This window comes from Camelus ferus, chromosome 15 (assembly GCF_009834535.1).
Source record: "Camelus ferus isolate YT-003-E chromosome 15, BCGSAC_Cfer_1.0, whole genome shotgun sequence".
Taxonomy (NCBI): Eukaryota; Metazoa; Chordata; class Mammalia; order Artiodactyla; family Camelidae; genus Camelus; species Camelus ferus.
This window is the reverse complement of record NC_045710.1, coordinates 26,038,487-26,054,760: the sequence shown is the minus strand read 5'-3', so window position 1 is coordinate 26,054,760 and position 16,274 is coordinate 26,038,487. Positions and strand designations below refer to the sequence as shown.

Genomic DNA, 16,274 nt, shown 5'->3' with positions numbered 1-16,274 from the left:
CACAAAAAATTTATATTTTTGGCCATGTTAAAATTTAAAATGTAAAACAGCATCATTAAGAAAGTAAAACCAAAGTGAAACGGCATGTCAGAGACTTAGAAAAAATACTAACTAAATAAAAGACTAACATCTAGAATATAGAAAGAACAATTAAAATCACTAGGTGAAAGAAAGTACAACCCAATAGAAGATAAGTGTAAGGGATACAGACTGGCAATTTACCAAATAGGAAACCCAAATGGCAAATACAAAACATGTAATGAAGAAAATGTAGTAATTAGGAAAATATAGATTAAAAAAAAGTGAGAGACTTTCATATCTGGCCATGAAGGATTAACTATTATGGGAATTGTCCTCTCACCATATCAACCAGAAAACCAAAATAATACACGAAATGCTGTTGTCAGACACTGGACAACAGGCAACGCAACACTGGGATTCCCTAGAGGATGTAAACAACTGAGGTGAGCCCTAGAACTGTCCCAGCTTGCTACCTATAAGCAAGTTCCAGGCTGTAGGCAGGGAAAGGGAACTCAGAGTACAAAAGGCTTACTGAGTTGGAACTGGAGACTGGAGGTCAGCAGGCTGAGGATGCTAGGATTTTCAGAGCAGAGTACTCAAGAAAATGCAGGTGCACATAGAAGAAATAAAAGCAAGAATAAACAAATGGGACCTAATGAAACTTACAAGCTTCTGCACAGCAAAGGAAACCATAAGTAAAACAAAAAGACAACCTACGGAATGGGAGAAAATCTTTGCAAATGAAACCGACAAAGGCTTGATCTCCAGAATATGTAAGCAGCTCATACGACTCAATAAGAAAAAAATAAACAACCCAATCCAAAAATGGGCAGAAGACCTAAACAAGTAGTTCTCCAAGGAAGACATATAAACGATCAAAAGGCACATGAAAAAATGCTCAATATCACTAATTATCAGAGAAATGCAAATCAAAACTACAATGAGGTATCACCTCACACCAGTCAGAATGGCCGTCATTCAAAAATCCACAAATGACAAATGCTGGAGAGGCTGTGGAGAAAGGGGAACCCTCCTACACTGCTGGTGGGAATGCAGTTTGGTACAGCCACTATGGAAAACAGTATGGAGATTCCTCAAAAGACTAGGAATAGACTTACCGTATGACCCAGGAATCCCACTCCTGGGCTTGTATCCAGAAGGAACCCTACTTCAGGATGACACCTGCACCCCAGTATTCATAGCAGCACTATTTACAATAGCCAAAACATGGGAACAGCCTAAATGTCCATCAACAGGTGACTGGATAAAGAAGAAGTGGTATATTTATACAATGGAATACTACTCAGCCATAAAAACTGACAACATAATGCCATTTGCAGCAACGTGGATGCTCCTGGAGAATGTCATTCTAAGTGAAGTAAGCCAGAAAGAGAAAGAAAAATACCATATAAGATCGCTCATATGTGGAATCTAAAAAACAAAAACAAAAAAACAAAGCATAAATACAAAACAGAAATAGAATACAAACTTGTGGATGCCTAGGGGGCGGAGGGTGGGAGGGGATAGACGGGATTTCAGAATTGCAGAGTAGCTGGACAGGATTGTACTGTGGAGCACAGAGAGGTGTGCACGGGATCTTGTGGTAGCTCACAGAGAAGGGAATGTGGCAATGGGTGTATGTATGTTCATGTATGGCTGAGGGATTGTGCTCTACACTGGAATTTGACACAACATTGTAAAATGATTATAAATCAATAAAAAATGTTAAAAAAAAAAAAAGAAAGAAAATGAAGGTGCACAGGGAGAGAACCTCAAAGATCTGCAGAGGGAATCCCTCAACTATTTAACTGAATGCAGATATGTGAATGCATGGAATAAAACTCTGCAGACAGTTTATATCTCCATCAAGAAAGGGAAAGGAACACTGAAAAGTAGTAAACCAAACAATCTTCCTGGACCTTATTCAGAGATTGGAATAGTTTGTGTTCCCACCAGCCAAGCTGGAGAGACCTTAATACCCAGGGCATTGGGTGGATTCCCTGGTATGGCCATATCTTAGCAGTGGGGCTAAATTATCCCTAGTGTAAATTACCCTACATCTCCTATCAAAAATTAAAAGCGAGCCTTGAAGGGATTGGAATGGACCCAAGTAATGTATTACTTAACTTACTTTGCAAGTGCATGATTAGGTTTAATTGTGGAAGACAACCCTTTTACGCCTACGGCTTCCTGGGCTCATGTATTCTGGCCATGGAAGAAACAACAACCTGGTTAGTACCTATATGGCACCTGAAGCACAGTACACCCAGCTTGCTAAGTGTTATCTCCCACCTGGGGCTGTAACTGAGTCTTCAGTACCTCATCCCACTATTCTATAAGGTCAGCTGTTTTGGGGTGATAAGGTTCGTGATAAAACTATTGAATATCATGGTAGCCAGTGTACTGGCTCACTTCTTTTTCTGTAAATTGGGTTCCTTAGTGAGGGACAGCATTCTGGTGAACAAGATGCTTGGAAAGGCCAACAATGATGGTGCTGGCAGAAGCACTAGAGGAAGAAAAAGCAAGTCCACACCTGGAATAAATGTGTACGCCCCAGAGCGCAAATCCCTGCCCATTCCATGGTGGAAGGGCTCCACATAACCAATCAGCCACCAAGTGGCAGGCTGGTCGCCCTCGGAATAGGCATTCTGCACTGCGGGCTCAGTGTTGGTTCTCTACTGTCGGAATACTGGGTGCTCAGCAGCCAGCTTAACCCTGACGAGAACTGTGTGTTGATGAACTCATACACGTCATCCATTCCTACTGCCATAGCTCTTCGTTTGTTTTGAACAAGCACTGAGTTGCTGGGGAAAAGACTGGCTGGCCTCTAAAGAAGTTTTGTATATTTGCTCTCAAAAGTCTCCACAGGAGTGGGTAGCTTTGATGAATCTTCACAAGAGAATTCAATATGCTCATACTCTGTGTCCATTCCAAGAGATAACTCACATTCCTTTCCCCAGACCTCCTTATCATCATCCCTCAGATCTTGTTCCTTCCAAACCTCTGAATAGTCACGTAAATTGCTAGCTACTGGTACTGTCCAAGCCACTAGCTTCCCCTCCTTCCAAGTGACAACTAAATGTACCACTCAAAGTTCCGACCACTGGGAGGAGTTCCTTTCTCCCACTATCCTTTAGGGCCACCTCCTTGAGGGATTGTTAGAATTCATCAATCCACTTTCAGTTAATGCCAGTGTATTGTGCTTCACCTGAATTTTTCTTTCTGTCACCTGGTCACAAGGAACTCCCCATGAGATCAGAGAGGTGGGTTGACAGAGCTGGTGTGAGCGCCACAGGGGTCTTAGATATCTGCTCATGTAACACACCTATGGGCTGTACTACAAATGCCAGGAACAGTTTACCTAAAAATCTCTGGTGATCAAATCTGTTCAACTAGTTCTTTGACCCTGCTGCCCTTTTTTGGGGGGAGGAGGGTAGTTCAGTGTTGCCACATAGCATTTGCTTCTCTGGGAGCCATAATCTCCATGGAAATCATGTAGTTTTTCAATGGCAACATCTCCCATCAACATTCCCCACCCGGAGTGGGCAGCTCTTATGGATCTTTTCAAGGATGCTAGTACATCCCGTGCCAATATATTTCTGAATGCCTGGTGAAGGATGGTCCTTTGAATCTTCTAGACAGCATGGTTAGAAAGTGGAGGAAAGGTTGCATATGACTAATCTACTCCAATATTCTAGACGCCTTAAGTATTTTTTTTTCCTTAAGTATTTTTGATTTCTTCATCTGTTTTACTTGGCACCACAATTTCATTTAATGTGGACCACCACTGAGCCCAGGTTATGGTAAACCAGCTAAACAAATTCTTAGAACCATTCCTAGCTGCTGGAGCCAGCACACTGAGTGCATAATCTAAACTGTGTCCCTTATTTCATGTCACCTTTAGAGTCATATTTATGCACTTTTCTTGCATTCCTGCTGATAAAAATGAAAAAAATCTTACAACTCATTTATTGTGTGAACTGTATCCTCTGGATCAGATCTTATCTGTATCCTCTTAGGGTATTCTAGCATCCGATTCTAGTTCTGAGAGTGAAGAGATGAGGTAGGCATGGGGCATTTGGAAAATCAGCACCTCTTTGCAAGGTCACTACTCCAGGCCCTTCAAGCTTGGCTATAGCAGCCTTATCCAACAACAGTAGAAGGACTGTGGAAACTCAGCAGAATTTGTGAGGGCAGTGGATTCATTCAAACCCACCCAAATTCCCAGAGCCTCATTCTTTCCCAGTCCATGGCCTCAGTGTTCATAGATGAGACCTGGTGAGCATGCAAATTAAAGTTGTATAGTAATTTTGCTACCTGCAGCACTGGATTTTGTATCTGATTTTTGCCATGTCAACCCCGAGGCTACATGAAGTCAGAGGTTCATCTGGGGCAGCCGTAAAAGCTTGTGTCCTGACCATGCTTGACCTTGTCATTTTCTTTAAGCTGTCTTGGGCAATTCAGGGCTTTCAAAGAGTCAGAAAATTTCTCATTGCTACTGCCACTGATGCTGAAAAAAACCACCTCACACCCACGAAGCTGGTAGATTCCTGCAAACAGCCACCACAGTTGGAGCTTTGTGACCTCAAAGGGCCACAGAAAGATGGCTCTGCCTCCTATCTGCCTTCCAAACCTTCTATCAGTGCTTCACTCTAGGGAACTTAAATCAAGGAAAACATATACAGTGTTTGGTCATGGATACCCTGCAGGTGGGGGGGGGGGTGTAGAAGAGAAGTGGGAAAGGACACCTAGAGCCAATGGCCAATATGTAATGTATACCTTAAGTCCATCTTGGCACCTCCCTTCCTCACCCTAGCTAAGATGTTGAGGTCCAGACTCCTGGCTCTACCTCTAGTTACCCTGCTTACTAGCTGTTACTTAACTTCTCTGTGCCTCAGTTTTCTCATCTGCTAAATGGGCATAGTCATGGCACCTACCTTGTGGCATTGCTGTAAGTCCTCAGCACACCTCAGTCACTGTGTCAAGGCACCAGGATTACTCTGGTAGTGTGTCATACTCCACTAGGTGAGTAGGATTTCTTATAAATCCAGGACTACTGGCAAGGGCTTTACTCGTAAACTCCAGAAGATTCCACAGGGAGCAGGTGGCCCTCCTAACTGCTGGACTGGCTGGAACTTGGTACAGCGGCTGGCAAGTATCTGTTAATGAATGGATGGATGGGTGGAAACAGACTGAAGTGAAATTATGTCCCCAGGCCTCTTCAGCCTTAGACTGGTACAAGTGAGGGGGGAAGGGGTGCTTTGGTGGTTACGGGCAATCGAATCCTGGCTTTGCCCTAGGAGAGTTAATTTACTCAGTTTCTTCTACTGTAAAATGGAGCTGATGATATCCACCTCCCCAACCCCATCCTAAATGTTTGCGTTGCAGAGGAAATGCAAGCATTGACCGCAGGGCCTGGTTCCACGAGCGCCCGCCACGCCGCGGGCCTCAGAGACCTCCATGTAGTCCCCACCTGCCCCAGACAGTGGCCGGTAACAGCCCCAGAAGCCAGAGCTGCGCCGCACGGTCCCTGCCGCGCCCCGCCGCGCAGCAGCAGCCCGCGCGTGCCCAGCCCGCCCCCGCAGCGCTTCCCGCGCCGCCGCCGTGTGGAAGCGCGATTTCCCGCTAACCCGGAGCCTGTGCGGACCTGTGAGGGCGCGTGCGGGAGGGGCCCGGGCGGTCGGGCAGGAAGGCGGAGTCCGCCGGGAAAACGAAACCGAGAGCGAGCCGCCCGGGCTGGTCGGGCTTCGCCGACAGCAGCGCGGCTGGTGAGCGGCGAGGGGCCTCCAGCCGGCAGCCAGCGCGGCGCGCCCCAGCCTCCTCCGCAGCCCGGGACTGGACGCAGGAAAGAGGTCCCTGACGTCTGCGCAGCCGCATCCCGAGCGCTGTCCGAGGCCCGCAGCCGAGGTGCGGGGCCTTTCCCGGATCTAGAGAAAGGATCCTGCAGCGCGGTGAGAACTAAAAGCCATTTTCTTCCCGCGAAGAATTTTTAACGGAGCAGGTAATGACTGGACCAGGCCCAAGTTGGGAGAGGAGTGGGGCGGGTAGTAATGGAAAACGGAAAATGGCTTGACAGATGGGAAATAACGGAGGCCTGAATTGCCCAAAAAATTGGCTAAATAATCCCCCGCCAATTTAAATTCTATTTCCTAGACAGTTGGCAAGGGTTTTCCAATTGCTCATCTCTAAATCCCCGCCCAACTCTATCCCCCACCCCCACCTCTTCCCAACACCGCAGCAGCACAAGGGATCCTGTAAGTCAGAACAGGACACTCCTCTATCTAGATCTCCCCACCTCATCAGAACCCTTCATGCAAGGCCCGTGCTCCTTGCATTTTGACCACACAGGCCTCTTTGCTGTTCTTGGGGCACAGCCGAGCACTGTTGTTGCCTGTGGGCCTTTGCACTGCCTGTTTCTTCTTGGAAAGCTCTTTTCCTGGGTACTTGCATGGGCCAATCCCTACTTTACCCTGCACTTCGTCTGATGTCACTTTGTCAGAGTAGCCTTCCCTGAATAACCTGCATGTAAAAGAAACCTCACCCTTCCCTCACTGTCCCCTGTTTTAGTTTTCGACATAATACTTATCTTGTGACATTTTTCATGGGTTTGTTCGTATTCCTCCACTAGTTAAGTTAACAAGAGTAGGGTTTTGTTCCCTAGTGTAACCTAGTATATAATAGGTATTCATTAAATCTTTGTTTAATGAGTGGTAATTCATAAATTCTCTTGAATCCATTTCGGAATAATAAGACTTTCTATTGTCTGCCATTTCTTTACTACTAAAACGCCTTGCTGGATGGAAGCTAAAAGATACACTCTCTGCTGGCATTTAGGAACTTAGAAGCTTGGGCAGATTACGTTCTTGTTGTGTTTGCTTGTTTGAACCTGAGGACCCATAACACTGGATCTGTAGTTTATTCATTTAATTCGTCAGATGCTAGTTGAATCATGTTGTATGCCAAGCATTGTGCAGGCCCTGGAGGGGGCTAGGCTCACAGGGGCTCACAGTCTGCCCTAAGGAAATCAAGGCACAGCCAAAGTCACTTCTGGGCATGAGTAGGCTGGCTACATAATGTTTGTTAGTGATTATGATGGAGATTTCTTGTAGGAAAATGGTAACATAGTACTAAAATAAAATTTATTAAAAACAGTTGAAAAGAAAGCTGCTATTTCTTTTTTCCATACTTGAAAGTGCTTTTTCAAACATGCCAGCTTAGCACCTTGTAAGTTGACACATATATTTCACTTAAATTCAAACTGGCTTGTCATTCTGAAGATCAGCAGTTACTTGGTTTTAAAAGTGCTGAAGATTTAGGGCATTTGATAGAACTTCAGGTTAAATAATCGCTAAGGACTCTTCTGTAACTGCTTTTCTGAGATCTATTACCTCCTCCAATTGGATGTATGGTCTCATGGTTGTGACTAAACTAAATGACACTTTGGTTCCTGAAAACAATCGTACAGCTGCAGATCTTTATCTGAAACCCTTGGGCCAGGTACGTCCTGGGACTCAGAGATTTTTGGATTTTAGAAAGGCCAGACAGCATAAATCCTGTGTATTAAGTAATGCTCTCAGTGGGGTTTGGGGCCAGCACTCCATTATAAAATGTGTTTCTGCAATAAAATGTGTAAGTAGACAACAGAGTATGATTAAGACTCTACATAGCTCCTGTCAGTTCAGGTCTAGATGGGGGGCTACACGCCGACCAAAAACAGAACAAAAGAAAACAAAGTAAACCTCAGTTTTCAGTGCTTTTTGGATTTTGGAATTGTAGACCAGAAGTACCATTCATTGAGGGCCAGTGGTGTGAGAGACCCTGCTGGATGCTTTTTGTCCAATTTATTTCTTACAGCAACCTGTGAATCAGGTGTTTTCATTCCTATTTTTGGATCACAAATCAAAGTTTCAGAGAGGTGCTTAGCTCACTGTGTGGCCCTGAAGCCTAGCTCCCTTCGTACACTAAGTGGTGATGTGAAGGCGGCACCTTTCTCAGGTCTGAGCCCTTCTAGCCCCCTGCTTCCAGGCACCAGCATCGCTCACCCAAACCACTGCGGCAGCCTCCACTTGGTCTCCCAACTTCTACTCATGCTCCACTTGTCTTTTCTACACCCGCCGCCCGTACTCTGTTCTTTACATCCCATTGGAGCAATTATTACAAACATAAGACCAATCATATCACCCCTCTGCTGAGAACCCTCCAATAGCTTCCCATTGCAAGTAGAATAACACCCACAGTCCTGACCGTGGCCTTCAAGGTCTGTGTGCTATGGCACCTGCCCACCTCTCTGACTCATTTCCCACTGTTTGCCCTCATTTACTGTGCAGCAGCCTTCTTGGCCTTTTTGTTATCCCCCCAGAAGCCATGCTGGGACCTACCTCAGTGTTTCCTCTGCCTCAGATGTTCTTCCCCCATATCTCATTACAGGCTGGATTTAAATATTGCTTAAGAGTCATTTCCTGCCCACTGTATCTAAAATCACCTCCCTCATGTCTCTGCCCCCACCTGCTAACGCCCCTTCTATCTCATACCCCCATTTCATTTCATCGTAGCATTTCCAGCCATCTGGTCATCATATTATGCCCTCCTGTTATTGGTTTCTGGACTTGGTCATTTTCTTTTTTTCTTCAGTGAAACGGGGGTATGGACTTGATTTGTCTTGTTCACATCTGTACACCGAGTGGCAGAGCAGTGTCTGACACTTGCTAAGCATTTATTGCCTAAATGAAGAAAGGATGCATGGGAAACAGATGACAAAAAAGGAGAGGCGAGGAGGATTAAGTGGAGTAAGTGGAGAACTCAATTTTAATAAATCATTCTCTCATTTCCCTGTATACCATTTAAGTGAGTGTCAGTGATACAAAGATGAGTAAGACATAGAGCTGGCTCCCCAAAGAGCTCACTGACCAGTTTAAAAAGCAGTTGGGACTATGATGGGAGTTGGGCCAGGTGGGTTGCAGGCCCATAGAGGGGTACTAGCTGCTCCCTCAGCATCAAAGAAGGATATATCGATCTTCACACATGAGTGAGAATTTCTGGGTAGACAGAGGGTGAGGATGTGGAGAAACTGGAACCCTTGTGCATTGCTGGTAGAAATACAGAGTGGTGCAGCCACTGTGGAAAATAATTTGGCAATTCCCCAAAAAGTTAAACATAGAGTTACCATGTGACTCAGCAATCACCATTATTCGCAATAGCCAAAATGGTGAAATAACCCAAGTGTTCATCAACAGATGAACGGATAAACAAAAGACGGTATATCCATACAGAAGAATATTATTCAGCCTTAAAAAGGGAAGGAAATTCTGACACGTGCTACAACATGGAGGAACACATTGAAGGCACTGGGCAAAGTGAAATAACCAGACACAAAAGGACAAATATTGTATGATTCCACTTATATGAGGTACCTAGAATAGGCAGATTCAAGAAATAGAAAGTAGAATGGTGGTAACCAGGGGCTGAGAGGGGAAGGGAAATGGGAAGTTATTGTTTAAAGGATACAGATTTTCTGTTTGGGGAGATGAAAAGAATTTTGGAGATGGATGGTGATGATGACCTAACAACATTTTGTGAAAATGCTATTGCCTATAAATTGTACAGTTAAAAAAAGGGTAAATTTTATGTTACATGCAAATGTATACTGCCTTGAATTGCACACTTAAAAATGGTAAAAAGGATCAATTTCATGCTATATATATTTTACAACAATGAAAAAAAATTTTTTTAAATCATGATGAGTGGGGAGGATATAGCTCAAGTGGTGGAGTGCATGCTTAGCAAGCACTAGGTCCTGGGTTCAATCCCCAGTACCTCCACTGAAAAATAAATACGTATATACGTATATACATACGTGCATACATAAATAAAGATAGCTAACATTTCCATCACTCCCCAAGAGGTAGGGAGATTTTTCATAGTATACATTTTGCACTTTTTGAATTTTAAACCACATGAATGTTACATAATGATTAGAAACAATTTTTACTAGTTGAATTATTTGATGTTTAGACTGCTTATAGAAAGCTATATATGCACAGCTTTGATTAACTAAAAATTAATTTAAAAGATTCACCTGTTACATAAGAAATAAAAGAACAAATTGTGCAATAAATAAATAAATAAACCTAATCACTTCCTCCCTGCACTAAATAAATAAATAAATAAACAATTAAAAAAATTTTTTTTAAATTAAAAAAAGATAAACAACAAGTTTATATTGTATAGCACAGGAAACCATATTCAATATATTGCAGTAACTTACGGTTAAAGAATACAAAAACAAATATATGTATGTTCCTGTATGACTGAAGTATTGTGCTGTATACCAGAAATTGACACAACATTGCAAACTGACTATACTTCAATTAAAAACAAATCATGATGGCTGCAACATAGAGAAGGAATTGCAGTGGCTGTGAGGAGCTGGTTCTGAGGTTCTTGCAGCAGTCCAGGAGTGAGATGGTGATGGCTTGAACCAGGGTGGTGGCTACAGACATTGTTGAGAAGTGGAAGGATTTGGGGGGAATGGGACTTAGGTATAGATCAGAAGGTAGGGAAAGGACATGTCAAGGATGCTTCCCAGACTCATGGCTTTCAGACATGGTGGACAGTGGAGTCATTTTCTGAGAAAGAAAACTCCAAACCAGCTTGAGGGAAGATTATAAATGCAATTTTGGATCTTTTGAGTTTGAAAGTCATTCAAAATGTCCAAGTGGAGAGATTCAATAGAGAGATCTGAAACTCAGAGAGAGATTCATAAATGATATATGAACTTTAGCGTTAATGACAAATAGATGATTGTTGAAATCATGGCCATGAGTGAAATCACCTTGAAGAGAAAGTATAGAATGAAGAGAATAGAGTCTTTGGACCAAGCTTTGGGGAAATCCAGCATTTAAAGGCTGTGAAGATTAAAGAGTGTTAGAAAGAAAGTGTGGCCATGAAAGAAGGAAAATCAAAAGAGCTTTCTAATAAGAAATGAGAGGTCAACAAGGTCGGCTTTCTGTCTCTATGGATTTACCTATTCTGGATGTTTCACATAAATGGAATCATACAGTATGTGATCTTTTATGTTTGACTTCTTTCATTTAGCGTATTTTGGACATTTAGCTATATTGTAGCATGTTTCAATACTTGCTTCTTTTATGGCTGAATAAGATTCCATGTGTGCATATATAATGTTTTGTTTATCCTTCATCAGTTGGTAAGTATTTGATTTGTTTCCACTTTTGGGCTGCTGTGAATAGGGCTGCTGTGAACACTCCTGTATAAGTATTTGAAAACCTATTTTTCAGTTCTTTGGGTATACACCTAGGAGTGAAATTGCTGGATCATATGGTAATTCTAAATTTAACTTTTTGAAGAACCACTAAATTCTTTTCCATAGAGGCTGCTCTGCATCGCTTTACATTTCCGTCAGCACTGTATGAGGTTTCCAATCTCTGTATCCTCACTAGCACATTTACTTTCTGTATTATTACTGTTACCAGCCTAGTGGGTGTGAAGTGTTATCTAGTTGTGGTTTTGATTTGCATTTCTCTAATGACTAATGATATTGAACATCTTTTTCATGTGGTTGTTGGCCATTTGTATGTCTTCTTTGGAGAAATGCCTGTTCAAGTCCTTTGCCTACTCTTTCACTGGGTTGACTCTTTGTTGTTGAGTTGTGAAAGTTCTTTATATACTCTGGATACTAGACCTTTATCAGATATGTGATTTATAAATATCGATTTCTGTAGATTATCTTTTCATTTTCTTCATAGGGTCCTTTGATATACAAACATTTTTAGTTTTGATGAGTTCCAATTTATCAGTTTTCTTTTGTTGCTTATGCTTTTACTGTCATACTTAAGATTTCATTGCCAAATCTAAGGTTGTGAAGATTCACCCTTAGGTTTTCTTTTAAATTTTTATAGCTTTGGCTCTTATATTTTAGATTCTATATTCTTTAGATTTTGTTTATAATTTAAATCATTGCTACTATCTTGGTCCAGTGGGAACCATAAACTGGGGCCATAATTTGCCTGCCAGGTAAATTGTCCTAAAACTGACTTCTGCAAATTTCAAAGGGGGCACTTGGGGGATTTCATAGGAGAATCCATACAGCTAAATCCTTCATGATTTCATAAACGCCACTTCATATATATGTATCCTCAACCTCTTTCTTCTGAGCATAAAGAATTCTAGTTCTACTCCTGCAGGCTTTTTAACCTTCTCAGGCAGGTGGACAGACTTGCATTTGACACTCAGGGGAAGCAGAAAGCAAAGTTAAAGAGACAGACCGCCTGCATTTTTTGGCTAGGTGAGTTTTGAAAGTAGAAAATTTTGGAGAAGTTACATTGATTGTGCCGTCCATGAGAGAGGAAGAAAGATTTTGTAAGAAAGTTTTCTCTGGGTTTATGGGGGGCTGAGATGGTTCATATAAAGTAGGGTCATCATACCCTGTTTAGTCTCTTAAACTGAATTGGGAAAATTCGGTTAAATATGTTCTGAGCGTATCACCTCTTTCAAACATCCTTTTTATTATAGTTTACTGGAGGAAGAAATGGCCAGTGGACGTTCACCATGTTTCTACATAGAAGAACTTAATAAATACCAACAAAGGAACAATGCAGTACTTAGGTATTGTGAACTGTCTAGGACAGGACCTCCACATAACTCAAGGTAAATTGCTATTTAAAAAAAAAAAAAAGGTATATCCCTAGAAAATATAAACTGGGAGAATGGCAACTCTGGCACAATTCTGAAGTCAATTATTTAGCTTGAGAACAGAGTTGCTAGAGAGTACTCTGAGAGTCCTCTTGACGTAAAGTGGTGACTTCAGAGGACTCCAGAGGAAAAAGAGGGCATAAGCCTTTCCATGCTTCAAGGTGATATGTTACTTTGCTGCTTGGGGATGACTGCTTAAATTCTAAATGGAACATAGGCTAAACTTTTCAAAGGGAGTCATAGGAGGCAGTGATGATTGTAACACTTGTTGTTCGATCATGCATGAGTTTTATAGTATTTTGTGAATATTTTCTTTGTAATCAGGTTTACATATCAAGTTATAATAGATGAAAAGGAATTTCCAAAAGCTGAAGGTAGATCAAAGAAGGAAGCCAAAAATGCTGCAGCCAGATTAGCTTTTGAAATAATTAACAAAGAACACAAGGTGAGTAATTGCCTTTTTGTTTTTCCTGGTGAAAGGGAACTCAAATATATTTTGTATTTTTCTCTCTGAGAAAATGCTCACATACAGAACTGAAGCCATTTACAAGTTGTCTTGCTTTCGGACGTTTAGTTCAGTGTTTTTTGCTGGCTCCTGAATGAGAGGTACATGCGGAAAAGAGTGGGCAAAAGTGGGCAATAGCTTTAGAGTGTCAATAGCAGTGATGTACCCTAAGGAAACAGTGAGAAATGAACTAACAGGTTCTGGCAGGAGCCCCTCCACCTAACTGAGGGGATGCAGTGGAAAAGGACAGAGATGGAAGTGACTGTGGGGAGAATGATGTATATGGAGGGCAGATATGACTATATCCCTGAAGATGAGAGTAACTAGTACAGAAAAAGCTATCTGAAGAGATTTCGGTAGAAATATTTCTGAAATAAAGAAAGACCTGGCTGCAGATTTTTAAAACCCAGCAACTCAACAGATACAGAAGAATACAGAACCACCAAGAGCAATCTTGACCCTTGTGAAAGTACCGAGCTCCAGGGATGAAGAAAGAATTTTACAGATATCTGGACAGAAGAAATGATATAAAAATGTAAAAATGAAAAAACTATCATGCTGTCCACAGCAACATTAAAAACCAGAGTGAGAGTGAGCAGCAGCTGTAAAATGAGACAAGAAGTCATTTTACATGTGGAATAAAAGAGGATCATTCTCAGATTTTGAAAAGTTTGGAAAACTTTGGTATTCAAGATACTTTCCTAAAAAAATTAAAATTAAAAAATAATTTTAAAAAATCAAAAAATTTTTGAAAGATACTTTCCTAAAAAATCTTACTTGAAGATGTCACCCTCCTGATCAAAACTGAGAGAAAATAAATCAGGCAGAAATCACAAACTCATAAATTGTGAACGAGCCAGAAAAGCAAGTCAAGAAGTTAGAAAAAGAACAACAGACTACCTCCTCCTCCCCCAAAGCAGAAATAAGACAATGGTAACAATAAGGAGAGAGATTGATGTGAAAAAAAAAACAACAACAAAGAAATAATAAAGAAAATCAGCAAAAGCAAAAGTTAGTTCTTTGACAAGGTTAATAAAGAAAAACTTTGGACAAGATTTTGTCAAATTAAGAATTTTAAAGGGGGCAGATAACAGTGGGGGGAATATGCTATTATGGTCATGTTTCCCATTAAGTTGTGATCCAGAATAAAGCTTTACTTCAGTATTTGATACCTTGTTCTTTGAGATTTACAAGGGGTACAGCAAACTAGAAAGTGTTACAGAATTCCATCTGGATAAACAAGAACATTGACTCTTTTCTTTTTCCTTATGAAACTGTAAGAGGAAAAAAGGTGATTTCTTTTCTATTGGTAAAATTTATCTTTGTGAGTTTTTTTCTGGCAGAGAAAGGTTTATACTTACACTTCTATTAAGATACTATAGTCAGAAAATCTATAAAATCTAAGTTGTCTTTCAAATTATTCATTTAGTAATTTCATTAGACAAAAAAATAGAGAGTTAAATCCTGGTTGTCATCTGTAATAAACAAAATGTCATTTTCATTTTTTTCTTTGTAGACAATTAATCCTTCATCAACAAATCGTTCAGAAGGACCACCCATCGAGAATTACATAGGCCGTGTTAATACAATTGCCCAGAAGAATAACCTATCTGTAAATTATGAAGAATGTGAGTCGAGGGAAGATGGGCCCGAAAGGTGAGATGTCGTGCTTTTCCTTCTGCTTCATTCTATCTAAGCAACGGAGCAGGCTTATTTTGATGTCTCATTTTCTAGAAAATATTTGTCCTTTTTGGTACATTCTACAAGGAAGGTTTTATCAGACTTATAAGCAATTGGACATCTTTGTCATTAAAACATTAAAATGCTTAATTGCTGAAGACTTGGGGCCCACATCCCATAACTGATCAAATCCAGGGAACCCTTTATTTCTGAGGTATATCTGGGTGGTTAAGTCCTCAGGAAACCTAAGAGAGGGTGGGATGCCCCTGCTCCAGGGCTGTGAAGGTCGTCCCATCCCTGAGGTCCCAGCAGCAGTGGCTGTGTGCAAACATATCTACCAGACGTGTGGAATAACAGTCTTTCCACTCTTGTCAGAGTAGAGAGCTGTTTGACCAGGTGTTTGCCCTTCAGATTTGATTAACCCTCTAGACAAATACCATGTACTAGAAGGAATGGGTTTCGCCCTGGGCTGTGAAGAGACCAGGATGTGAGGAATGCGATGAGGGGGACAGGTGAGACCATCAGTCAGAGACACTGAGGACACCACTGGTGAGCTAAGACTTTGGAAGTGAGGATGATGAATGGATTGGAACTGGGAAAAGCAGAAAGTAAATAAGCATGAGGGAGATTGTTTCTCAGCTGCAACCAACCAGTTAAATGAGGGAGAAGGGGGAAAAAAGTCTAAATAGCAAATAGTTCAAACAACCACTTTAGGATATGGGCCTCTGAATTGACTCAGCTATTGACATTTTACTTTTCACCCTGACGGCTTTTAGGCCAGAACCAGAAAGAGAAAAATGTGATAGGATTCATTGGAGCGAAGTAGTTAAAAGTGAATTCTGTGAGTCAATCTCAATAAATTAAGAGGTTATTTTATTTTCCCATAGCTCACCTGTCTGGCTCCTTTGAATTAAGGGCATTAACATTTGATTGTTAAAAGAGAGAAGTCTACTTAGGGCATGCCTGAGAAGAATGGGAGCTCTAGAAATAATCCAGAACAGCTCCCTAATTTTCCTTTCAGAGCCTAGCGGGGAAGACTCACCCTGGAGTCTACCGCTATAGCAAATAATACTGCAGTAATTCTGTAGCACCACGTGGTAACACCATGATATATATTGCCATATCCGTTGCCACCTTTAATATAGTTCTTATATAATTGTTCTAGGTTCCTTGCCTAACCGCAAATATCCTTACAGCTCTCATGAGAAGGGGGTCAACTTCAACATGGAGCTTTTGTGGGGATTTTCTTAGGTTTTTGTGCACACGAGCAGGAGGCAGAAAATGCTAATGTTAGAGCTGAAGTTGGAGATGCTTTGCCCATCCCCTGCGAAACACGAAACACCGTAACATTGTTTCT

The 16,274-nt window shown here is 41.5% G+C and overlaps 2 protein-coding genes across 6 annotated transcripts in view; one reads left to right on the top strand and one right to left on the bottom strand.

Annotated features, from left to right (window-relative positions):
• CEBPZOS (CEBPZ opposite strand) overlaps window positions 1-5,807 on the bottom strand; it is a 52,340-nt gene extending 46,533 nt beyond the window's left edge. The window contains exons 1-2 of the mRNA XM_032497360.1: window positions 5,669-5,807; window positions 4,959-5,180 (exon numbers count right to left, since the gene is read on the bottom strand). The gene's annotated coding sequence lies outside the window, so the exon portion shown is untranslated. The remainder of the gene's footprint in view (window positions 1-4,958; window positions 5,181-5,668) is intronic.
• A 76-nt stretch (window positions 5,808-5,883) lies between these two features.
• EIF2AK2 (eukaryotic translation initiation factor 2 alpha kinase 2) overlaps window positions 5,884-16,274 on the top strand; it is a 30,808-nt gene continuing 20,417 nt past the window's right edge. For 4 of the 5 annotated variants that reach the window (XM_032497354.1, XM_032497352.1, XM_032497353.1 and 1 more), the window contains exons 1-4: window positions 5,884-6,022; window positions 12,553-12,687; window positions 13,057-13,177; window positions 14,754-14,893. In XM_032497354.1, the coding sequence (XP_032353245.1) occupies window positions 12,569-12,687; window positions 13,057-13,177; window positions 14,754-14,893 (380 nt within the window). In that variant the 5' untranslated portion in view covers window positions 5,884-6,022; window positions 12,553-12,568. Of the gene's footprint in view, window positions 6,023-8,652; window positions 8,808-12,552; window positions 12,688-13,056; window positions 13,178-14,753; window positions 14,894-16,274 lie in introns of all 5 variants that reach the window. The other variant, XM_032497351.1, reaches the window with a different exon arrangement.